Source organism: Delphinus delphis, chromosome 18, assembly GCF_949987515.2.
Source record: "Delphinus delphis chromosome 18, mDelDel1.2, whole genome shotgun sequence".
NCBI classification, from domain to species: Eukaryota; Metazoa; Chordata; class Mammalia; order Artiodactyla; family Delphinidae; genus Delphinus; species Delphinus delphis.
Window position 1 is genome coordinate 63,246,794 of NC_082700.1, and position 26,643 is coordinate 63,273,436.

The 26,643-nt window shown below is 43.2% G+C and overlaps 1 protein-coding gene across 1 annotated transcript in view; it reads left to right on the forward strand.

The window, feature by feature from the left end:
- Nucleotides 1-25,693, forward strand: part of GPC6 (glypican 6) — a 1,076,096-nt gene extending 1,050,403 nt beyond the window's left edge. Inside the window, exons 7-9 of the mRNA XM_059996234.2 lie at nucleotides 8,318-8,454; nucleotides 20,624-20,799; nucleotides 24,907-25,693. Coding sequence (XP_059852217.1) covers nucleotides 8,318-8,454; nucleotides 20,624-20,799; nucleotides 24,907-25,109 — 516 coding nt within the window. The 3' untranslated portion in view covers nucleotides 25,110-25,693. The remainder of the gene's footprint in view (nucleotides 1-8,317; nucleotides 8,455-20,623; nucleotides 20,800-24,906) is intronic.
- Nucleotides 25,694-26,643: the final 950 nt, after the last annotated feature.

Genomic DNA, 26,643 nt, shown 5'->3' on the forward strand with positions numbered 1-26,643 from the left:
TGCCCAGAAAGGAAACTTCAGGACAAATTGACGGCAGTGCCCCCAGAGCCCTTTGCTTACCCATGACTATCCTATTTGCTCTGTGTCTGTTTACCCGCCTCTAGCCAGGGATGCTAGGAACCCTTCAAGAGCAATAACTATGTACCAGCCATGTTTGTATCCCCAAGGGGTAGCAGAAAACCTGACTTATAGAAGACATATACGAAGTGTTTAATAGATGAATGCTAGCAACAAAAGCCTTTTTTCTTATTTAACCAATGTATTGGAACTTTTTCTAAATTATAATACACTTCCTTATCTCATTAAACTGATTTCACTAAATGTTTTTGCTTGCCAAGTCAGTGATTCAAAATATATTGTGTCAGTCCCTGTGCTATAGACAAGCAGCTCCAATTTTTTTTGATCTCATATTTCTATCAGCAAAAAATCAGAATCAAAGACACCCAGTATATTTATAACTATTTATGCATAAATTATATATAAGCACTGCTGAACTAATATACTCTGTACCTTGTGGGATGTATGCAAAAAATAGAAACTTTGGAAGAGTGAGATAAAATACAGAACCTTTATTATTTTGACTCTGTAATGTTGCAGATGTATCAAGACTGAGGGAAGTATCATACCCGCCATTTTACTGTTGTTCACTTGTGCTTGCACTGTTTGAAAAGAACGAAATCCGAAGTTACTTCGCAAAAGTCATTTTAAGTCACTGGTCCATTTAATGTACATAATCTAGCCCATAAATGCATTTAACCAGCACTTATGAACTGGGATAGATTTCAATACCCCGAGAGCCAGCTAACGAGGGGAGGGGAAGGTGCCATTTCAAGCCTTTTCCCAATGTCTCGTCTCACTCTTCCCGTGGGATAATTGAGAAATGGCCACTGCTACAAGGACCGCACATCAATCGGTAGATAGATGAAATATTAGGAAGGCTTAATTCCCCTTATATTTTTATATTTAAGAAATAGAAATAGAAGTTCTAATGTTTTTGTCTTCAATCACATCGAATCATCTTACCCACCGCTAAGGACATGCGCATCACCCCCCCACCAAACCGATACACACAAGTTGGAGACCATAGCTATAGGTAACATCCTTCTCAAGCCTAGTGGTTAAGAGTAACAATTCTGGGGCTTCCCTGGTGACGCAGTGGTTGGGAGTCCGCCTGCCGATGCAGGGGACACGGGTTCGTGCCCCGGTCTGGGAAGATCCCACATGCCACAGAGCGGCTGGGCCCGTGAGCCATGGCCGCTGAGCCTGCGCGTCCGGAGCCTGTGCTCCGCAACGGGAGAGGCCACAACTGTGAGAGGCCCGCCTACTGCAAAAAAGAAAAAAAAAAAAAAGAGTAACAATTCTGAAGTCTCCATTTGAATTTGAATTTCATCTCTGCCATTTACTAGATGTGTCGCCATTTTTTTTCACTTCTCTAAACCCCCATTTCCCAGTTGCAAGCAGGGAGTCATACTTTAGCACAGAGCTGTGAAGCTCGAATGTAAGTGCCTGAGCTCAATGAAAGCTCCCAGTTAGCCCTCAATTGTTTTGAGTCAGTTACTGCCCTAGGCTGAATGCAGCAAGGCTCTTAAACACCATGTGCCCTGACAGTAAAGTCTTATTTCTTTTCCCAACTTTCTGTTATTTTTAACTTTTTCAAATGACACCGAAATGGTTGGAAAAATAATAAAGTTAACATCCATGTATTCTTTGTGTAGATTCAATCATGTCTGACTTGCTACTTTCAAGTAATTCTAAGACAAAATAACACTTCGTCTCTGAACACCTCCTTGTGAATCTTCTAAAAGCAAGGATAGTCTCCTACACAACCACAATACCACGATTACACTTAAGAATATTAACAGGAATTCACTAACATCATCTACTACCTATATTATATTGAAAATTCCTCAGTTATCTCCAAACTCTCTCTTAACCCTCAGTACCCACCTCCAGGTGCAGGATTCAGTTAATGTCTTCACATAGCATTTGGTTGTTATGCTTTTAGAGTTTTGTTTTGTTTTTATTTTCATTCACAACAATCTTCCTTTCTTTTTCTCCCTCTTCTTTTCAAGAGTCAAGGCCAATTGTCTTATATAATATCCCACACACTGGATGTGTCTGATCATTTATTTATGGTGTTACTTAGTTTATACCTCTATCCCTAATATTTCCTGTAAACTGGAAGTTGTTAATTCAGAAGCCTGATAAGATTCAGGTTAAATATTTGGGGCAAGGTTACTTCTTAACTGAAGTTATCAGACGACAGTGTTTGGACGCTCCTTCTTCATGCTCTTTGTTTTTGCTAATCCCTTTGTTTTCAGCAACCCCCTCCACTTTGTCAGCTGCCTCGCTCTTTTATGTAATTGTACAATTCTGTAGGGTGGGTATGAAAATGGTACCACTGTGTTTCTATAGTCAAGTATTCAGGACCCTTGACAGGCTTTAAACTGAGAGTGTCTGCCTTTACTGAAGCCAGTAGTTGAAATGGTCAGAAATCAGAATCAAGCCCCGATAAGTTCTCTGAAGAGGGCTCACGTTTTCCCTGTGGATCCCAACAGTATCTATTTGGATCATATTCCTACAGCATAACAGAAATTGTTGTTTAACTTTCACAATCTGTCAATAGCATAGATGAAAAATATTTAGTACACAGGTATTACTAATAGTACAGTACTCCTAATGTAACACTGGACAAATGGTAAATATAATTTGCAAGTATTGGAGAGAGTTAATCTCTCCTAAAATCGCTCATTTGGGAAGCAGGGAAAAGAAGTTGTAAATTCCACATCTGATCCCAGGTCTTTGCTCCCATCAAGTTTGTATTATTAATGAATTAGGGCTCACTCTCACTGTCCGTAATATATTTCTACCAAGAATGCTTGCTAACGTAAAACTTAGCACACTATTGGGTACACTTAAGTCTCCAGGAAGAAAAAAAAACAACTCAGATCTAGAGCTACAGCAAAGGAAGTTACATTATTATTCAAAAAGAAAAAGAAGAGAAAATGAAAATATACTTCTAAACGGTGTGAGAATTGAAAAACTTTATTGATACCAGAAAACAAAGTGCAATCATTCAGCTAGTCTTTAGAATCAAAGGCATATTCCTCTCCAGTGGCTAATAGTGTCCATTTTCTTCAGCTGTCTGCCTCACCACCTCAGCCTGGAAGTGAATTGGTTGATGTTTTCGTGCAGAATGTTAAAACAGCGTTTGCATCTCTCACTGCGCCTTTGCCGTTATTGCCTTCAGTTGCACAATGAAAATGCCTGGCTTCTGAAATGCCAGAGTGAAAGTGACCTGATTATAAAATGTGATGTAGTGAACGGTCAGAAGGGACCCTCACTCCTCACTAAGCCAGATACAACTCCTGGGAGGACCCTCAGCACCTCCCCACCCTTTTGAGATAAGAGCCCACAGCGTGTGACACCCCCCAACTATTTTGTGTTAGCCATAAGGTCTATGACTTTGTAATATACTAGGGCAATGAAACCCATTTTCTCAACCAACATTTATTGAACACCTACTGTGTGCTGAGACCTGTGTGTCTAACTCATCTCGGTTTGCCTGGGACTTTCCGGTTTGGGGCTGAAAATTCAGTGTCCTAGATTCTCCTATGTCCCGGGCAAAATGGGGTAGTTGGGCACCCAACCCTTTCTAAGCACTGAGGATAAAGACAAATTAGAACCCTGTCCCAGCCCTCAAGATGCATGTGGTCTAAGAGAGAGTCAGAAAACTAAGCCAATTATAAGGGATCGGAGCGATCAGTTCTCAGAATCATGAACAGGGCCCCCTGTGGAACACAGAAAGTTCCATCCAAATTTAACCAGGGGGCCAGAGGCTGCACCATGAAAGATGCAATACTTGAGTTTGATTTAAAGAAAGAGCAGCATCATATACGCTGTTCAATTTGGCAAATATTAAAAGAGGAGATATCTGTGGGATGTCATGCAATTTTACTTTCTCTCTCAAAATATATATATTTGGTTCAGATTCCCACAGCATAAAGGTGGGGTTTCTATATGAAAAAAGGCAGACAGGCGAAGGCTCACTCTTGGTGTATTTCTTATGAGACAGAATAAAGCTTACAGTATTTCCATCCTGAAGCTGGTGATCATTGTCTGGACTAGCGATGAATATGTAACACCTATTTCTGCCTCTGGGGTTTGTGTTTAGAACAGCGAGGATGAGTGGCCTAAGCCGGTGGTCCAGGTTAGAGGTTAGAGACGTTGAAGTGACACCCTGCCGAACAAATCAGATGTGAAGGATTTTATTTTGGACACGTTTTATTTTTTTTTAAATTCAAACTTACTGAAAAATTGCAATTTTTGAAAAAATTTTATACCTCCATCTAGATTCACCAATTATTAAAATTTTCTTAAATTTGCTTTCTCACTCTCTCTCGCTCTATACATCTATGTGTTTTTATTCTTATTATTATTATTATTGAACCATTCTAGAATAAGTTGTGGAAATCATAACTCTTTAGTTCTAAATATTCCAGTGTGTATCTCCTAAGAACATGACATTCTCCTGGGTTATCACAGTAGGAGTTCGTGTTCAGGAAATTTAACACTGATACAATATTATCTGATACAGAGTCAGTGTTCACATTTTGCCAACTAGCTCAATAATATCCTTCCTGGCAATTATTTTTCCAATCTAGTGCCCAATCCAGAACCTTCCACTGCATTTGGACGTCATGTCTCCTATTCCTCTTAATCTAGACGAACTCTTCAGCTTTTCTTTACCTTTTATGACTGACATTTTTGAGGAATACAGGCCAGTTGTTTTGTAAAACATCCCTCAGTTGGAGGTTGTCTAATGTGTCCTCATGATTGGATTCAGGTTATGAATTTTCGCCGCATAAGTGATAGGTCCTTCTTGTCCCATCACGTCAGGAGGTACCCGACATCAGTCTGTCCCGTTACTTTGATCGTTGGTTAAGGTAGGGCCTGCCAAGTTTCTGCACCGCAGAATGATGACAGTCGTCCTGTTGTACTAATGTCATCCGTGGGGAATGCTTTGGGATTGTGTAAATATCCTGTCCCCCATTAAACTTTTACCCAATATTATTTTGCACTTGTACTGGTTTGCTAGGGCTGTGTAACCACCAACTGGGTGGCTTACAACAATAGAAATTTAATTTCTCACAGTCTGGAGGCTGGAAGTCTGAGATCCAAGTGTCAGTAGGGCTGGTTCCTTCTGAGGCTGTGAGGGAGAATGTGTCCCAGGCCTGTCCCCCGGCTTCCGGTGGCTTGCTGGCCACCTCTGGTGTTCCTTGGCTTGTGTGTGCATCACCCCAAGCTCTACCTTCATCTTCACGTGATGTCCTCCCTGTGTGTGTGTGTGTGTGTGTGTGTCTGTGGCTAAATATTCCCTTTTAATAAGGACAAAGTCATCTGGGATTAGGTCCCACCCTAATGACCCCATTTTAACTTGATCATCTGCAAAGACTCTATTTCCAAATAAGGTCAAGGTCACATTCACAGGTACTGGTGGGCAGGATCCAGCATCTTTTGGGGCGGACACAATTCAACCCACAACAGCATCTATTGATGATACTTACTGAGATCAGTCATTACTATGAGATGGCTGCAGAACGGTGGTTTTTCTATCATGTTTTCAACATTTCTTAGTTGGTGTTTCAGGGGTTTGAAGGTTTTTGAATAATTGTTAAACAGAGTATGTCTATCCATCTGTGGCTGGATAGAAATGGCCACATATCTTTAAAACAAAAATTAAAAAAAAAAAACCATAACGATATGTACCTACATCTGTGCTAGGAATTGTGAGCAGAAAACGACTGGCCTGTGGACCAAAGTCAGCACAAATGGGGGAAATCAGAGAGTGTAGTTTTTAAGCAACCCTAAACATTTGCTGATTGTAAGCTACTCCTTGGAAGGTCATTGTGGATTTTTTTATGCTCTGAAACAAAAGTAACATCACACTATTGAAGGATGTGTACCAGGTTCTTGTATTCAGCATTCTGGTCATCTTCAGTACTTACTGGTGAACAGATATTTCCCATGACGGAAATCTCTGTCATCATCAGAATCACAAATAAGCAAGGGCCAAAACCTGTACAATTCTGTGTGTTCTAAAATCATGAAGCCGGAGCCTATGCCAGACGCCCCGCTACCGCTCGTAGAATTGCTCAGTAAATTCTGAATTTAGAAGAAGTGCAGAAGGATAAGAGAAGCCATTGCTCCTTCCCTCTGAGAATTGGCTGCTGTTTCTAATATAACTTTGTTTCTGAGACAACCATCTAGTTAGAAAAAGATTTCTATGGATAAGATATTATTCATCTTTCTTGTATCAATATTCAAAATTCAGCAATCAGAAAATTGTTCATCAGGGGCTTCCCTGGTGGCGCAGTGGTTGAGAGTCCGCCTGCCAATACAGGGGACGCGGGTTCGTGCCCCGGTCCGGGAGGATCCCACATGCCGCAGAGCGGCTGGGCCTGTGAGCCATGGCCGCTGAGCCTGCGCGTCCGGAGCCTGTGCTCCGCAACGGGAGAGGCCACAACAGTGAGAGGCCCGCGTAACGCAAAAAAAAAAAAAAAAAAAAAAAAAAAAAAAATTTGTCATCAGGAGAGGAGGACTGTGATAAAAACCTAGCCCTCAGCATGTTTCGTCCCCATTTTTCAGAAGTGACATTTCACATATAGGTGCCAAAAGTGAATTGGGGTGGGAAGAATAGGAACCTTTGGAATTTATGGTTATTACAGAAATTGTAGAAATTATGATCTGTCTGACCAGAAAATAATCTTGTATCACCTCCTAAAGAATCATGGGCTTTTTTTAATTAAAAAAAGCAGCAATACACACACACACACACACACACACACACACACACACACAAAACTGTACAATTCTGGAACTACCAAGAAATATGACTAGGGACAACATGAAAGATCAGAGATCTTTTATTTCTTTGTGTTTCCTCTTAAACCTCACAACAGATCTTTGGAATTTTTTCTCACATCTGTACTCCATCCACAGTAAACAAAGAATACTTTGTTTCCAAAAGCCACTGATTACAAGTGTCAGTGGTCCTCCCTTCTAGGATGCTGTATAACTTTTCTAGGGCTGTCATGATGGGGTGTGGGCAGCTTAAACCCCAGAAATGTATTGTCCCACAGTTCTGGAGGCTAGAAGTCCAAAATCAATGTGTCAGCAGGATTGGTTGATTCTGAGGGCTGTGAGGAAAGGATTTTTTCCAGGTTTCTCTCCTTGGCCTGTAGATGAATGTTTTCTTCCTGTGTCTCTTCACATTGTCTTACCTCTATACATATCTCTGTGTACAAATTTCCCCTTTTATAAGGACACCAGTCATATTGGATTAGGGCCACTCTAATGACCTCATTTTAACTTCCTTACCTCTGTAAAGACCCCATCTCCAAATAAGGTCTTATTCTTGAAGTACTGAGGGTTAGGGCTTCAGCATACAAATGTTAGGGGGACATAATTCAACCTATAACAGAGGCATTTCAACCATCCACAGATTTTCCCAATGTTCATGTAGACGGAATAGGAAATAAGGGTCGTGACTGCATGAAACTAGGTTCTAATTATGGAGCCAAAATTGTACTGAATCTCTCTCTCTACCTTTTCTACAGACGAAAAGTCAGTGCTGAGACTGAAAGCACTAAAGATGCTGGTACTAAGCTCCTCCCGGCCATCCACCCACAGGGCTGTGGATTTTACACTTGCTTGTATTTGTAATGACGCTTCCCTCTGCTGCTAGAGATTTTTAAGTGGATTTGGGTTGCTGTTCAGCGTCCAACAGTGTGCTGTGTGGGCTTGTCACTTGGTCAAGGGCAGGGGTTACCAGCAGCTGAATTAGTGACAATATTCATTTCTTGCAGAAACAAGTAGACCTTTGGGGAAAGTGCTGTATCTCTTCATGCATCCTTTAGGTGCATTTATCTGACCTCCAGGCATATGAATCCTAAAGAATATATTGAGGGTGTTTGCAATAGAGAACACCTATTTCTCCCAGCTGGAGAGGGACCTGAAGCCAGCTGAGACGCTTCAGAAGTTTTTACTTCAAAGGATGGGAGGACAGAAAAGATGGAAAACCAGGAGCCAATTACCTGAGAGCTCTCTGCTGGAATCTAGAGGGAGATGGAGAAAGGAAGAAGTGAGGCTTTCCTGGGCAACAAATCCCTCAGGATGATGTCTCTCCTAAAGCTGATGGAGAATCTGTGCTAGTCCTGTGGCAGACTCTCTAACCTTCCCCTGAGTTGCATCCTTGTGTAGAAACGGACGACGCCTGGGGAGAATGTTCACTGTCTTTCCTTGCTTTCTTGATCAGGTCACAGACATAAAAGAGAAACTGAAGCTCTCTAAAAAGGTCTGGTCAGCATTGCCCTACACCATCTGCAAGGACGAGAGTGTGACGGCGGGCACGTCCAACGAAGAGGAATGTTGGAACGGGCACAGCAAAGCCAGGTGAGGGCGGCTCGCTATTCTTACGGATGGGGCGTTGCACATCTAGCCCTGGAAGGCTCTCCTGGCACAGCGCTGCAGACCTGTTTATGCAAAAAGCAATGGAGGGTGGAGGGACAAGTCGTCACTTAGCGACAGCTGTTCAGAGTGACAGGTTTGATGGGCACCTGGGAACGCTTACTCTCAAGGTGCCATTAAGCATGGAATCTTTGTTCTGAATGCCTCGCCTCTGGATGAGGACAGAGGGATGGTGACAGATGCCAGGTTACGGATATCCTGAGACCACAAAGAGCTTTTTATGTTCACTTACTGACTTTAAGATAGCAGAGCTATTTTTAGCCATAGTTAAATTTGCACAGCTGACTGGTTTTTTTCCATCACAAGTTAAACAGGAAGTGAACATTCAACTGTAATTTTTTTCACCCTTGGAGAAAAAAAAATATTGAAGTCTCATTGAAAGGGTTAGGGAAAAAGAAAATGACAGACAGACAACCAGGAAAGCGTTCTCACAGGTTCCGTGCCTTGAAAAGTCCTATTGGAATCTCCTGATGAGAGATGGCTCCGTTCTTATCCTCTGCTCTGCCATCCATTGCTACTGCCACTTGGTATGGAATTTCTGAATTTCTTGATTCAGCCCAGAAATGGGCTTGGCCTGGGTTTTCATAGGGTGGAGAAGTTGGACGGGAGAACTGGCTGGGAGTTGGCAGGCCAGGCAGCCCCCAGGAGAGGAGTCTGCCTGAGCCCTCCTCAGTGGGGATGCAGGTGGGCAGAGCAGCTGGTAAACTGCACTCAAGGAATCTTTGGGGATCAGCCAGCAAGTGGAGAACCTAAGAGTGGGGACTGTCCTGCGGCGTTATTGGGCGGTTTCAAGCATATGAAGTAGCTGTGATGAAAAGGGAACAAGAAGATTCATAGATATTAAGTTCAGAAGAAGCTGCAGAAGGAAGGGGTTCAAGTGAGGTGCTCCCTGGGTGTAACTTCTTACACTGCTGAGTTGCATTTTTTTAGCATCTATTGGTAATGAGATTATTAGCCATACTAGAGAGAGCTTAGCAAGATGAAAACAAGACAGCTGTAGAAAAAACTGTAATCATTTCAAGTTACCCCCAAATATCAATGTGCAAATCTTAGATCATGAGGGTCCAAGAGGCTATTCATGGTATCAACATTTCCCTCAAAAATGCATAGTAATTTATCAGTGTCCGACCTTTTAGGAAGGAGCCCTTGGGCCAGCAAATTCAGCTGTGAATTAACAGCTTCTAATGTGTCTTTTCCTAATGACTGTACAAAAAGACACTGTGAAGGATGACCAGGTGGCCTAATGGATGAAGTGGTTGATTCTCCGAGCTGCTCTGTTGCCCACCTGTGTTTACCTTTTAGCCTTGGCTAAAACAGCAGCTGTGTTTTCAACTAGGTTCCCCTGGATACTTACACAGGTTACTGGATATTAGCGCAAATGCAGTGTCTTACAAAAGGAAATATAAAAAAAGGCTTTGGGCAGGGACTGGGGAGCGGACTACATTCCATCAAGAAAATGAATGGGGAAGATACAGACCATTGAAGTTAGAGCAAAAAGAGGCTGTCAGCCAAGTTCCTCACTGTGTCAGGAACCGAGACAGGGTAAGACATTAGTCTAAGGTTTGCCGACTAACAAGGGTGAAAGCGGAAATCTCCCAAACCCTAGAGCGTATTCTTTTCACTTTACTACCCTGACTCTAGAGCAAATGACAGATAAATACTGTCCTCCCCAGGTGAGAAGAATAAATGAAACAGAGTCTTCGCTCTGTAAAAGATTTAGTGGGTCTACATTCAGTTCATTCAGTTCATCAGCAATATTATTAAGCACTCCCTCAACCCAGGCACTGTGCAAGGCTCTGTCAATTAAGTACCATGTGATGGCAGTGGTGTCTGTCAACACATGAAAAGGCACAGTGGCTTGAGAGAAGACAGACAGTGGATTTTGGCACTTTAAACACCCTCCTGTTGGACTGTGGGTTGGGAAAGGACCACATAGGTGGAGACACACCTGGATCAGTACTCAGGGACCAGATTTGAATTTTATCCTGAGGTCTGTGGGAAACCATTGGAGGATTTTATGTGGGCGAGGGAAATCATCAAACTTAATGAGATAAAATCATTTGCATGAATAGTCCAGAATTTAACCCAGTGTATTATTAAAAAGATAATGCTGTCAAATATTTGTGACTCAAATTATATTTCCATTGAAAAATTACAATTTCAAGGGTTTTTTTTAGTACCTTTCTTTTTATTTATTCCACTGGAATGGAATCTTAATATTATAACTTTATTTATTATTTTTGGCTGCATTGGGTCTTCGTTGCGGTGCGCGGGCTTCTCATTGCGGTGGCTTCTCTTGTTGTGGAGCACAGGCTCTAGGCGCGCAGGCTTCAGTAGTTGTGGCACGCGGGCTCAGTAGTTGTGGCTCGGGGGCTCTAGAGCACAGACTCAGTAGTTGTGGCACACAGGCTTAGTTGCTCCGGAGCACGTGAGATCTTCCCGGACCAGGGCTCGAACCCATGTCCCCTGCATTGGCAGGCGGATTCCCAACCACTGCACCACCAGGGAAGCCCTATAACTTTATATTTAATAACACTGTAAGTAGATAACCAATAAAGATTTGTTAGATTAAATTTAATTGAAGCTTTCTTCTCATCCAAATATTAATTGATCAAGGAACACACACGAGAAGTTTTCATTAATAAAAAAAATTCCACTGAACTATTTTGCAAGTTAAAAAATCCATTTGTAACGCAAGGCAACCTATTTTTTCCCTATTTTTGCAGTATGGCCTTTCAGATGATAGGCCTTCTTAAATGTTTAGGAATACTTGTGAAAAAGAAAGAAAGGTTATTCTTGTCACCCTGTGAAATAAAAGAACCAGAACCTTTATTTTAAAACAAAAAAATCTATCAAGTGTTTAGAGATCTGGAACAGCGATGTCTATTAGCATTGATAGAGATTGTCTGGCGTTTTAAAACTCAAGGCTGTTTTAAAACAGGGATGAGGCTGCCGGTCCCTCAGACATTTCTTCCTTTCTTTGTATTTTATCCATCTGATTCCTTCAGCCAGTCTTTGCAGCCCTTTTGTCCTATCTAAGTATTTGCTCTGACTTGCCTGCCGTTATTCATATCTCTCCTGATTGTTTTCTGCGTGCAGCTCCAAGCTCTCTACCATACTTCCTTGATTCAGAAGCATGCCCATTTCACATGTTAACATTTCTGAAATCAAAATGACTCCTACAGTGGACATGTCCCTTTACTCCAGTATGTATTACTTCCCCAAATAGGTGTTTGTTAGTAAATGAATATCACCCGTTGAAATTAATGATGACTTGAAACAAAACAGGATGCACACAGATGCGGCTGCTGTGGTAACCATAGGGTGAAAGCTTCTGTGTTGAGATGATAGTCAAGGGTATGTGAGTAATCGTTCCCCCAGAACAGAAACCCACCTTCATCCCCTGTTCCCACCTTTGCCCGTCTCTGGCAGGTCTCACTCTGCTTCAGTAGCGGAGCAGGTCTGGAAACAGGAGGTGAGGTAGAAGGAAGAGACTGTGCCCTCTGAGGGGAGGAAATTGTGGGCGCACCGATGACCCTGTCAGCACGTAAATCTGCATTTGACAACAAGACAACAGGTGGTCAGCAGAGGCCCTTCCCTGCTTCTCCTTCCCTTGCCAACCACTGGGACAATTTAAAGACCAGTGCAATAATGTCTGTGAGAATACGTGGTAAACTCTAAAGCAATGCTTCTCAAGTGTACAGGCTAAAATCTGGGCGATCTTGTTAAAAATGCGGACTCTGATTCAGGAAGTCTGCGGTGGGCCTGAGATTCTGCATTTCTAACAAGCTTGCAGGAGATGCAGATGTTGCAGGTCCAGGGACCGCAGTTTGAGTAGCGAGGCTCTAAGGCAGAGTTGCCAGATTTAGCACGTTAAAAACAGCAGACACCAAGTGGAACACACTTACACTCAAAAAAGGATTCATTGTTTATCTGAAATTCAGATTTCACTGGCTGTCCTGTATTTTATCTGGCAGCCCTACTTTAAGTTCCTATTAATATGTAAGATGTTCCCTTTTTCAGTTCAGGTGCAAGCCTCAGGGAGCATGTTACAATGTGCTGTTTTCTCTTTGCCTCCAAGGAAACCCTTGATGTTTCCCTTAATGGGGTTTTTCTTATATGAAAACCAACAACAGCAACTGGGTTGGGCAGGTCACGTGGTTCATTTGTAACATCACCCACTAAAGATAGCCAGAGCCCAGGCCAGGTTGAAGTCATCTCAACAATGAATTGCTTAAGCTTCACAAGTGCATCAAGAGGGAATTTTAAGTTGGAAATGCAGCACAGCCTTCATGAGACAGGATATTGTCCACACAAACCTCTGGTCTCTAATGAGGTGCCTTTGTGGGCCAAGGATGGATCCGGTCATTACTGGATTCAATTAGTGTCTTAGCTCAGGATGCTATAACAAAAATACCGTAGACTGGGAGGCTTAAACAGAAATTTCTTTTCTCACAGTCTGGAGGCTAGAAGTCAACAGGGTTGGGTTCTAGTGAGAGCCCTCTTCTGACCTTGTGGATGGCCGTTTTCTTTCTGTGCCCTCACATGGCAGAGAGAGAGGGCTCTGGTCTCTTCTTATAAGGGCTCTAATCCCATCATAGGGGCTCCACCTTCACGACCTCATCTAAACCTAATTACCTCCCCACTACCCCACCTCCGAGTACCATCACATTGAGGGTTAGGGCTTCAACCTATGGCTCTCGGCAGGACACAAAGATTCCGTCTATAGCAGATAATACTCACATCCACATCCTACTTTATCAGAATAGCTAATGAAGAATTCAGGCCAGTGTCTGTCACTCAAGAAAAGCAGCCTCAGGTGCTTCGTCCATGACCGGCAGGAAAGTAAGCTGGCTAGTGGAACTTCTCCTCCTTCCATCTCTCACTTACCTAAGCAACGTCTGAGGGAGAAATGAGACTCAGCAACACTCCGACTTAACTCAGGCAAACAGAAGGTTAAAGGAAGCTAAGAAGTAAGGGAGGAAAATCAATAATCATCTAGACAGCCAAAGGGAAAAAAATTAAAGAGTCGTGGGACAGGTTACAATCCCAGGGTGAACCTAGAGCCCCTTGGAGGACATCAGAGTCATCTGTCACCCCTGAGAAGGGCGTTCCGGGCAGCCGGTGCCCGGAACGAGCTGCCTGCACAGGAGCTAGAGAATGATCTGATGGCAGCAGGCGAGCATAGGCTCAGAAGGAAAGAAAACTTTATATGATTAGCATGTAGAGGGTAAAGCACTGTCAGGCAGCAGCAGCAGAAAAACTAAAGCCCTTGGGATGTTCACACAGGCTCTTACCTTTTTGCTCCTGGAGAAGCAGAGTCTTGCTTCTGAGGACGGAACCGTGTTGAATTACATCATCTGTAACTTCCTTGAGGATTGTGTTCTCTTTATGGGGATCCTTTCTCTAAGCTCATAGGAGTTAAAAGGGAAAGGGGAGTATGGCAGTCGATGGGATGGGGCAGGAGAAATGCAATGAAAGCCAGTCTGAGGCAAGTCCCTGTAGCACGTGGATCTCATGATAGAACATACACGAATCTCAGTGTCTTCAGGGTTTCTTTAGTCTGTTATATCCTTCTCTCCCATAAAACTGGTAAAACAGCTTTCTGCTTCTCTGCTCCTTGTTAACTAGTGTTTAGCCACCACTGTGTCCTTTCTTTAAGATGCTTTCTAGAAGGAGCCTATCAAGATGCCAGCTGAGAGACAAGCATTAATTGGATCCATTGGAAACGTAGCTTTTGCTGGGAGCCTCTGCTGTCTTTTAAGTCACCTGATCCTCACAGAAATAACTGTGTACCCCAAGGAAATCCTTCCTGAGGCCAGGAGGTAAATACAATAAGTTGTAAGAAATAGGAAATGTAGAAAAATCTAGAAAATAGGTCAGTCGCTCTCAACAGCCACTGAGTAGATTGACTAAGCAAAGAAACTAGGAAGTCACGAGTGGGTACATTTGAGCAGCTGGCAGAGGGGCAAAATGGTGCGTGGTGATGAGAAATCTGTCAGAGACAGTGACGTGACAGATCTGGCGGGACATTACTGTCTTAGTCTGATTGCAGGGTATGTCCCAAAGCACTCCAGCTGCATTTGAGAGATCTGTAAAATTTTTGATGTATAACCAGCCAGACAAACACCTGGGGAAAGCGGGAAGTCTGTCTGGGAAGAAAACTGGCAACTGTCCAAGCTGACATTGCTGAAAGCCCACTTCCCTTCTCTGGGATGCTTAAGAGGGAAGACCCCACGAAGGCTGACTGTCCTGGGGGAGAGGGACGCTGCGTGCACCTCCTGGAAGTGATGAAAAGTGTGGCTACAGATGGGAGGAAAGAGGCATGTTGCTGTCGACAGCTCGGCAGCCCTGAGGACTGGCTCGTGGGTCTTCTTTCCCACCCGCCCTGGAGTTTGCTGACTCCAATTCTACCAAGAAAGGATGGTTTGGGCAGCTCCTGCCAACGAGCTCAGAACCCACGTCAAAGAATTTACCTTCTGTTCACTAGCACAACCAACGAGCTGTGTGTCCTCCAAGAGTTCCAAACCATTTCATGACACGCATCTTCCAGATGGGAAGAAAGCCACAGTAAATCATTCTTCTGTCCATGAATCCAGGCTTTAAAACTCAGAATTCTGCTGCCGTCAGCCCTCCTAAGAAACGAGTTTGGCGTTTGAGGGAGCCCTGTTCACAACCTAATTTTATAAGAATGCATTGCAATTGCATAGTGTATTATATTTGTCAAGCATTTTCCTATACTTTCACTTAATATGGCGGCCTATGAAACAAATAAGGTAAGAATTATCCATATAAATATAAAAATAATTATATAAGCGGTATAATTCTATATACTACTATATATATATATATATATATATATATATATATATATATATATATATATAGTAGCTAAGTGACTTACCCATGATTACACTGCTGGGTCCCAAAGAGATCTCAGGCGCCCTGGGTCAACCTCTGTGTCTTTGACCATGTCTTGGTGTCACACCTCTTTGAGGTACCTAATGCCACAGACAACTCCAGCTCAAACGTCTTCAAGAATTTATAAATCCACTTAAAACATAAAGTCACAGTAGGTTTTGAATAATTCCACTTTGCAGTCAGGAAAAAAATGGAGAGGTAAAAAGTACTATACGTCAAGAACTTTAGAAAACTCTACTTAAAACTTAGATTTTTCTAAACTGTGGTAAAACATACACAACGTAAATGTTACCATTTCAGCCATTTTTTAAGTGTAGAGTTGAGTGGCGTTAAGTACATTCACGTGGTTGTGCAGTCATCACCACCATCCATCCGCAAACATTTTTATCTCCCTTAACTAAAACTCTACACCCATTAACAATAACCCCCTACACCTCCCTCCCACCAGCCCCCGTCAACCACCATTCTACTTTCTGTCTCTATGAATTTGACTATTTCAAGTACCTTACATAAGTGAAATTATACAACATACGTCCCTCTGTGATCGGCGTACTTCACTGAGCGTGATGTCTTTAAGATTCATCGATGTCAGCATGTGTCAGAATGTCCTTCCTTTTTAAGGCTGAGTTATTATATGTATAGACCACATTTGTTTATCCATTCATCTGGCAGAAGATACTTGGGTTGCTTCCACCTTCTGGCTGTTGTAAATATTGCTGCTGTCAACATGGGTGTACAAATATCTGTTTGAGTCCTTGCTTTCAATTCTATTAGATATATACCCAGAAGTGGAATTGCTGAATCATATGATAATTCTATTTTTACTTTCTTGAAGAACGGCCATACTGTTTTCCAAAGCGCTGCACCATTTTGCATCCCCTCTAGCCATGCAGAAGAGTTCCAATTTCTCTACGCTCCATTGATTCTGAGCCCATTCTGAGTGCCCTGGGTCGGGAATGCCTGCTGTGCTGACCCGGTCACTCATTGCTCATAGCAAGCTCCACAGAAATTTCCTCCACCAGGACTCCTTCTGGGTTGAAGGCTTCTCGTTGTACCCTCACCAGGCAGAAGGGGCTGGGAAGCCCTGTGCAGCCTCCTTTATAAAGGTTCTAGCCCCAATCAGGAGCACAGAGCCCTCTAGATCAAATGCCTTGCCTTCTCATACTATCACCTTGGGCATCAGGTTTTCAACATGTAGATTTTGGGAGAACACAAACGTGCAGACCATAGCAGATGTGAAGACAAATAATTCTGCAAAACTGCTGAAGATTTAGACCCTACACATGGTCTTACAAAATAGAAGGTAACCAAAATGCTTCCCTATTCCCGGATTCCACTCACCTTCCATACCACAGCATGAGGTGTTGGCAAACAGTGACACCTCTCCAATTTGTCCTCATTTCTGGGTTCTCCCTGCCCCATGTAAATGTGCAGGCTGCCTCAGAACCTGGACTCTCTGGAGCAAGACTCTCCTCCCTTTCCACGTCTCCCAGACTATGATGGTGCAAAAATAGAGTGCCCTCAAGCCAAAGAGCTGGTGCAAAATCTAATAAAGGGAACAATATTATGGGCTCAAAGATGCGTCCGTTCTTGCAGGATATGAGCGTTATGTAAAGAGATCAGACAAGAGAGGCAACAAATAAATGGGCTGGCGCTGAACTGGGCTTCCATTGATGCCCCAGGCTGCACTCTGGACATCCACAGATTTGGCCTCAGGATGTACCCCTGGTGTGACAAAATGGCCACTTTCTTCTTCAACTGTGTTTTTCGGTTTAAGTTTCCATATTGTCTCTAAAGTTCCCCTTGGAATACACTAAAGGGGAAAAGGTTCTCGAGGACACGGCTGCATTGTTACTTGCTTTCATTGTAAGTAGCTGAGCATCAGCAGGTACAGTTCGAGGCTGGGTTTCTTTGGCAGTCTTGTATTGTTCCTGCGTGCTCAGACTCCCAAGGGTGGCATTCCCGTGTAAGCTATCGCAGTCAGCTTCTGATAAATGACTCTCGGCTAGCTGCGCCGTGCGCACAGCGGCTGAAAGCAACAAAGCCCTCCTCTGACTCAGCATAGGTACAGCGGCAGGGACCATTGTTCAGAAGGTCCAGGGGCAACACCAGAGCCCAGGGGCGCCTTTCAGCCCCTCTCAGCTCCTGTGCCAGCAAAGGCTGGACTGCCCTTGTATTTTTTATTCTGATGGGCTTTACTGATTACGTAGAGCTCACGCAGCCAGGCACATATAATTGAATGTCAATGAGTCGATCCAATGTCATATTTTAGAACTTATATCAGGAAGACAATCTCAGAATCTAACAGAATTTCATTGGTATACCAGATATATTAAAAGGCAACACAAACATCACGCTTTACTGCAAAAATAAAGAAATATAGTTCCATGACTCTTTCATTTCTATTAGGACATTTTTTAGGGCAGTAAATACTGTGAAGTTCTATGGGAAAGAATTTGCAATGTGCTCTGTGTGCTTTATTATTCATTATGTAGTATACATCATGAAGTCAATTTTATTCAAGATATGGATGAAGACATGGAGCTTATTCTGGGACTTCTGATTTAAAATGGGTAAACCGGGCTTCCCTGGTGGCGCAGTGGTTAAGAATCCACCTGCCAATGCAGGGGATACGGGTTCGAGCCCTGGTCTGGGAAGATCCCACATACCGCGGAGCAACTATGCCTGTGCGCCACAACCACTGAGACTGCGCTCTAGAGCCTGTGAGCCACCACTACTGAGCCCGCGAGCCACCACTAAGCCCGCGAGCCACAACTACTGAAGCCTGCACACCTAGAGCCCGTGCTCAGCAACAAGAGAAGCCACCGCAATGAGAAGCCCGCGCACCACAAGGAAGAGTAGCCCCCGCTCTCCGCAACTAGAAAAAGCCCACACGCAGCAACGAAGACCCAATGCAGCCAAAAATAAATAAATAAATAAATTTTAAATAAATAAAATGGGGAAACCATGCAAGGCAGAAATAGAGACACAGATGTAGAGAACAAACATATGGACACCAAGGGGGGAAAGCGGGGAGGGGGGGGTGGCGGTGGTGGTGTGATGAATTGGGAGATTGGGATTAACATATATACACTAATATGTATAAAATAGATAACTAATGAGAACCTGCTGTATAAAAAAATAAAATTCAAAACAAAATAAAATGGTAAACCCATTCATGCACAAATACATCATGCATAAGATTTCAACACCTGAAATATGGCTTAAATATAAAAGTTTCTTTGTGTGTTTCTATTTCTTCTTTTGGAGGCTGATGGATAGAGCCTTTGGTTTCAGAAAATTGGAAAATAACCTGCGGGAAGGGGAAGAATTTTAAGCATAAGTATATTGTACAAGAAAATGTAAATAGGAAGGACAAAATAGAGGAAGGGAAGTTTTTTCGGCTTTCAAGCAACACTAAGAGAGGCAGTAAAAGAGTGATAATGATAGCAGTTAGGCAGGGCTGCTCCAGCCTATCAGATGCTCGGGCTGGATGTTCTGACTCGCTTTGAGATCCACTCTCCACCCCCTCCACCTTGGTCTGTGCCCTTCAGGAGAACCTCTACAGACTGCATCACCTGGGTATACTTTCCTGTTGGCTTCCAGTTGGGTTCAGCCAATGGGAGGCACCAGCCAGAGGTCAGAAGGAGGGACTAGAGAGGTCAGGGTGTCATTCCCTCCGCTCCCTCCCTGAGGGGCCTTGGTTTGGCAGTTGCAGTGTCTTCTGGCTGCATTGCATGGTTTCAGATCTCACGCATTCTGCTAACAGCTCCATCCCCTCTGGCCCTTCTGCTGTTGCCAGCCCCAGGGTTCTTTGCGACATTGGTTGGTTTCCTTCAACCCTGTTCACACCTTTGTAAACAGTCTCTTCTTTAAACTCTCTTTACTGCTCCTTTGAGTGTGCCATGTGTTTCTCACCGGGACACAGACAAACATAGTGCCTTTGTAGGAATTAGAAAAGGATGCCCAGATGGGAATAGGAAGGTTTAGTATACTATCGTCTCTACTTTGGTGCATGCTAAAATTTTCTAAAATAAAAAGATTCCCACAAAAGAGAAGAAAAGGAAAGGAAAAGGCACCCCTTTTGGTGGATGGTGCCCTGCACGGGCACTCGGGCTGGATTTCAGCCCCAGCTCCCTCCCTCAGCAGATGGCTTTGTGCGGTGACCAAAATGCCCTGCCGAACTTGGAAGCTCTACAGAAAAGTGGGCAGATCCCTAAAAACTGGAAAACATCTCAAAGAGAAAGTGAGGATTGACCTGGGGCTTTAAAGATATTTAAAACTTGAACGGGAAAGTTCTTTGCCGGCAAAGATAAGATGGATCCAGGGAGAAGATTCCATAAGGCAAGGAGGGTACCTTGAAGGGAGTGTTGCAGCCTAAGAAAGTAGACAGGAGGTGGAGATGGGCTTGGATTGCTGAGCCATAAAGTGTGAGTTGTAGCTTATGATCAACCAGGCAATATGGTGCAGTGTTTGGGCACATGGGCTCTGAAGTTAGATCCATTAGCTCTGTGACTCTGCACAGTTACTTATCCTCACTAAGTCTCAGTTTTCTATTATACAAACGGGGCTGAAATAGTACCTATCTCCTAGACTTGCTGGGAGACTGAAGTTTTCTTTTTTTTTTTTTGCGGTATGCGGGCCTCTCACTGTTGTGGCCTCTCCCGTTGTGGAGCACAGGCTCCAGACGCGCAGGCCCAGCGGCAATGGCTCACGGGCCCGGCCGCTCCGCGGCATGTGGGATCCTCCCGGACCGGGGCACGAACCCGCGTCCCCTGCATCGGCAGGCGGACTCTCAACCGCTGCGCCACCAGGGAAGCCCGAAAGCAATATTTTAAGAAGGTTACCCAGACAGCTTGTGAAGGTTGTGCTAGAATGGAAAGATGAGAACGAGGAAGTCCCTTTGAGGCTGCAGTAGCAGTGTGCGCCCCAACACTCCAGTAAGGGGCACCAGAAATGGGAAAGAAGCCAAAGGCGCGAGAGCCTGGTGAGAAGAGTAAGAGGACAGCCTCTGGGAAGATGTATGCCTTGTTTTCACCGTTTGGCCCTTTTTCCAGGAACCGAGCCCGAGGTTTGCCAACGTTTGGGCTCACTTTTAGAAACAACGTGGCAGAATCTGGTTTCGAGGTCGCTCCTGCTTCACCCTCCCCTGTCCTCCCTCTCTGCCCGGCAGATACTTGCCTGAGATCATGAACGATGGGCTGACCAACCAGATCAACAACCCCGAGGTGGACGTGGACATCACACGGCCCGACACGTTCATCAGGCAGCAGATCATGGCTCTCCGTGTGATGACCAACAAACTGAAGAACGCGTATAACGGCAATGACGTCAACTTCCAGGACACGAGTAAGAAAGCCTTTACCAGCACCTGTAACCTCCAGAGTGAAAACCATTATAGATGATTATACCATAATTTGTCTTTTGTTTAAAGAAAGAATTTTTTTTTAATTTTTATTTTATATTGGAGTATAGTTGATTAACAGTGCTGTTAGTTTCAGGTGTACAGCAAAGTGATTCAGTTATACATATACATGTTTCTATTCTTTTTCAAATTCTTTTCCCATATAAGTCATTAGAGTATTGGGCAGAGTTTCGTGTGCTATACAGTAGGTCCTTGTTGGTTATCCATTTTAAATATAGCAGTGTGTACATGTCAATCCCAAACTCCCTAACTATCCCTCCCCCGCCACCCCTTTCCAGCCCACCCCCCCATAACCATAAGTTCATTCTCTAAGTCTGTGAGTCTGTTTCTGTTTTGTAAATAAGTTTATTGTGATTTTTCTTTAAGAGCAGTGTGCATCTCGGCTCTTCTGTGTCATTCTTACCCCATCTGCAAAGCTATTTATAGTCCTTGGGGTAGAGAGCTCTGCTCTGCAGAACTTAGGATACTACTAAAATCATAACTGCTCTTAAGGAATGGTTTCAGTGGCTGACATTCAGCTATACTAAAGCTAAAACTGAGTTTTGTCTGCCAGTTGATCCATTAATGATAAGGTAGCAAAGTAATGCTTTCCCTTTCTCCTTTCCCCATCGGCATTTATGTCTCTGCCTCAAACTCCCATCCCTCCTCCCAACCACCAAGGGAAGAATGTTCTCAAGATTGCTCACTCAGACAAGGCTGGGAAGGAATCCCTGTTGTATCACTTCAGAACTGAGGTCTTGAACAAATTATCTCTTGAGTCTCAGGTTCTTCTTCTATAGGATGGGAAGCATTCCCGAATAAGGATCGTTGGGAGGTTCATTTGAGGCTGTGTGTAAAGGAGCTAAGATGATATCTCATGTGCCGTGGAATCAACTGCATCAGTTCTTTCTCCTTCTCCAATCATGCACATACACGACCCACTGACATTTGTATCTGAAATCTTGAGAAAAACAGTAAAATGCTGAAGTAATATTACACGTGACTATTTTATTCAAGGTCACAGAGTATCAGAAGTGATTTGAAAGACCACTGAATGTACATCAGATGAAACTAACTATATTTGGGTTTGTCTAAGTGGTTTCTAGATGCATAAAGGCAAGATTTTTGTTGTTGTTTTATGTATTATAAAAGAATATATTCTCTAGAAGAATATATATATTCTTATGTATTTTATATATATATATATATATATATATATATTCTTCTAGAGAGAGTTCTCGGGAAAAGATTTTTTTTTTTAACATCGTTATTGGAGTATAACTCCTTCACAATGGTGTGCCAGCCTCCGCCCTACAACAAAACGAATCAGCTATATATACACACATGTTCCCATATCTCTTCCCTCCTGTGTCTCCCTCCCTCCCATCCTCCCTATCCCACCCCTCTAGGTGGTCACAAAGCACCGAGCTGATCTCCCTGTGCTATGCGGCTGCTTCCCACTAGCTATCTACCTTACGTTTGGTAGTGTATATATGTCCATGGCTCTCTCTCGCTTCGTCACAGCTTACCCTTCCCCCTCCCCATATCCTCAAGTCCATTCTCTAGTAGGTCTGTGTCTTTATTCCTGTTTTATCCTTAGGTTGGAAAAGATTTCTTGAACTTAAGATGTGGAGTTGCCAGTGATCCTGTAATTTGGTCACTGAAGCAAAAGATGATGCTTGTGTGCTTGAATTAATGAGATAGAAAGAAACAAGTTACAGATGGAAGACATGAAGTCATCTGAGTCTTAACCATCATTCTACTGAGTTGTCCCCTGCAGAAAATTTTTCATGCTTAATTCCCTTTAAATAACTCAAAAATTAACTTTCTAAGTGCAGGATAATTGCCAACATGATAGACTTGCTTTAAACTTTCTCAAGTCCTCCCATTATTTCTTTCTCTTTACTAAACCTCTCCTCCCCTCTTCAGAAGAGTAAATTACATGAGGTTTTAGCCTTTGCTGCTTCTCCCCTGCTCATTCCTTAGCTTCACTCCTCTCAATTTATCTTTTCTGTCTTATCTATCTAATATAATAAAATGCTTTATTACCCAGAGAATGACTATTGGAATAAATAATTCAAGATACATAAGAATTAGTTGATATTGGCCTTGGTTCTGTCTCCTCTCTGACCTAAAGAGATTATATGCATGTCAATCTGCAAAGCTTAGGGAATGTCCTCGAGGAGATATCTTGCTCCATTTCCCCTAAAAAGAAAATAAAAATCAGCAACACTTAAGACCATCACTTTGCTCTAACCCCAGCACCGAACTTGGCCTCCTACACTAGGATAGTGTCTGTCATATAAACCACTATCACATCTTATAGTCATCATCACCCTTATCGCTTTCGACATTTAAAAAAATCGCCCCTTAAATACCTGCACTTGTGATTCCTTTCAGAAAGAGATGGGGCCGTTATTTTTCTCAACTAGATTCTCTTGTCATTATTTGCATACCACATTTTTAATATTCTAAATCACCTTAGTAATATCTTTGTAAAGGTTATATTACTTCTTGTTCATAATACCAGTGTTTAATATAATTCCCTTAGCAATTGTGATATCTCTGAATTTAATTAATGGGCATTTTCCCCCTTGCAAGACCACTAAAGATAAATTAGAGAAAATGTTAAGAACCTGGTATAGGGTATTCAAGTGATCTTACGTGGTATTTAGATGTCACATTTTAAAAATAAATTGCACTGAGTTGAGCCGTGCTTATTGGGGGGACATTGGAAGGTCCCTGCATTACCTGGCTTTGCTGAAGTAGCGTCTAGCGGCCAAGATGGTGCCAGTCTTTCGGAGCAGCTCAACATGCACATCACCATTTCAGGCCAGCAGGGAGGCATTTAGGGCTATTGAATGGACTCATTGAGCAAGGAGGGGAAGTAGCAAACGTCCTTTCCAGGTGTACAGTTTCCTAAGCCCTGCTAGGAACATTATCTCACTTGTACCCTATAACAATTCAGTGAAATAGATATGATTATTCTCATTTTTACAGGTGAGCACGCAGAGCCCAGTGAGACTAACTGGCTTGGCCTAATTCATTTAAATAAAAGACAGCAGGTTAAAATCTAGGTCGTCTTTGCCGTAGGAACCACATTTCTTCCATCAGGCATCACTGCGCACACTGGCTTTGGTGCCCTCACACATTTTATCAGGGGGTTTTCACGTATCCTCAACAAGGTGAGTGTTATTGTCAGTAGCTATGGAGTTGGGGAAACTGAAAGAAGTTGAAGAAACTGCCCAAGGCATATTTAATAATTCAATACGTATTTATTGTAAACCTGCTATATGCCAGGGGCCATTAAAGCCAACGGGGATACAGAAATGAACAGTATGCACAACGTGTCTGCTCTCCCCGAAAAAGTATACATTCTCATGGAGGGAACAAGAAAGTAAATGATAGAGTTGCAAATGGTGATAAGTACATTTACGTAGCTAGTAATGGGTGGAGACTTAACTGGACCCAGATCTGAGATAAAGCATTTAAGAAACATGAAGGAACCAAGCAGTCAGAAATGGGAATAGAGAAGGCTCAGAAGGCATATGAGGCAGGCAGGGACGCTGCCAGGCTAAGACAGAATACTAAGTGGACACCTGGGCATTGGTTTCAAGCGCAGCATGGCAAACTTCTTCTGTAAAGAGCTACATATCAACTATGTTCAGCTCGGTCAGAAATACAGACACAGACGTCTCTATTAACACTGTGTTTCAGGGACTTCCCTGGCGGTCCAGTGGTTAAGACTCTGCACTTCCACTGCACAGGGCACGGGTTCCATCCCTGGTTGGGGAGCCAAGATCCCACATGCCTCGCGGTGTGGCCAAAAATAAAAAAATAAAAATGAAGCACTATGTTTCAGATGTCTATTTAGATACAGTCCACCCACACATCACACACCTGCCCGTTATAAACAAACCCATGGGGATGGAGTGGAGTGGAGGACCCTTGGGTGGGGAGATGTCCCCTGCCACCTCCGTGCCCAAATCTCACGTGTGCCCCACTCTTTGCTAGACTGGGTCTAACTCTCCTTTTCGATCTGTCCGCACCAGGTGATGAATCCAGCGGCTCAGGGAGTGGCAGTGGGTGCATGGATGAGGTATGTCCTACGGAGTTTGAGTTTGTCACCACAGAGGCCCCGGCAGTGGATCCTGACAGGAGAGAAGTAGACTCTTCTGCAGCCCAGCTGGGACACTCGCTCCTCTCAGGATCTCTCGTCTGCATCGCCCTGGCGTGGCAGAGACTGTGCAGATAATCCTGGGATTTTGGTCAGATGAAACTGCATTTTAGCTATCTGAACGGCCAACTCACTTCTTTTCTTACACTCTTGGACAATGGACCATGCCACAAAAGCTTACCGTTTTCTATGAGAAGAGAGCAGTACTGCACTATGCCTCCCTTTTTGTTTTCCCAAAGAGTACTGGGTGCCAGACTGGACTGCTTCCTCTTTCCTTCAGCTATCCTCTGTGGGAAACTTGTTTATTCTAGAGAATTCTTACTCAAATCTTTCATACCAGGAGATTTTCTTACCTTCATTTGCTTTTATGCTGCGGAAGTGAAGGAATCTCACGTTGTGAGTTTTTTATTTTTTTCCCCATTTAAAAAAAAGGTAGGAAGAAAATAATTTTCCTTGCAAAATCAGGCCAAACCCCAAGACAACTGCATTTTCAACAAAGAAGCAAACGAGAAAAATAAAAGAGCTGTAACGCTGTAAGTTCGGCATTGCCAGCCAACTCCCAGTGTAAGCTTTTCTGTGACAAATCAGGTTTACAAAATGCTTATGCGGAGGTTTGAAATTTTTTTTAATGTAGTGAAAATACACTGTTGTCTTGGAGGTCTTGCGCGCTAACCATACAATGCCAAGCTGATTCAGAGGTACTGATAGGAAATTTAGAATTCCATCTTTAATCGGAGAGTAAAATGTGCTACAACTCAGCACCTCTATCTCACCCCGATTTCAATTTCAGTAATGGTACCATTTTCCTTAATTCTCTTAACGTCTGACCACTGTATCCAATTGGCACGGATTTTTCCCTTCATCTCCAGTTACTAGTGGACACCCTCATGAATTCATCTTCCTCAAGGGTCTGAAATGAAAATAATCTTCAACCATACAATCGCTTTGCTTTAGCCACAGGCTTGACGTGAATTAGATGTTTCTGCCCCGTGCTCATTACCCTCCCAAAAGAAGAGTTCCTTTAATGAACCGATAAACAATTAGATCCATAAGTGAGTTTCCATTTTTAACTATTTGCTTTGTGTCAGTTGGTTTCTGCATCACAAGGGCATTCTCTTACAAAATAACTCACAACAACAACAAAAAAGTCAAGACAAAAAAAAATATATATAGTATTGACATGGAGATTTCTTTCACTTTTTTAGTCTTAGTATGATCATCTATTTTTATATCTATATATATATATAAATCACAGATTTTAACTTCTTAATTCCAAGCTCAGGGTTGACACACCTTTGTAACGGAAATGTTTTGTCAACCAGCTCTTCTTGTTTTGTGCTGCTCAGAGAAGGGATTCCTCAATGATCTGTGAGCACCAAGAATCAAGAAAGAGAACTTTTTACGTATCTAACCGTCCATTTATTAAAAGTTTGCCAGGGCACACCCTTCTCACACGAGCGTGTTTTGTCCTGGGTGCTCCAGACTGTATCGAACGCATGGGCAGAGCCGTGGGTGTGCAGAACTTCACTGGTCATGGAAACCGTATGCGCAAGGAATGTGATTCACACAAAACCATTGCTTTCGGTACAACGCCTTCAGCCTAGGATTCCTG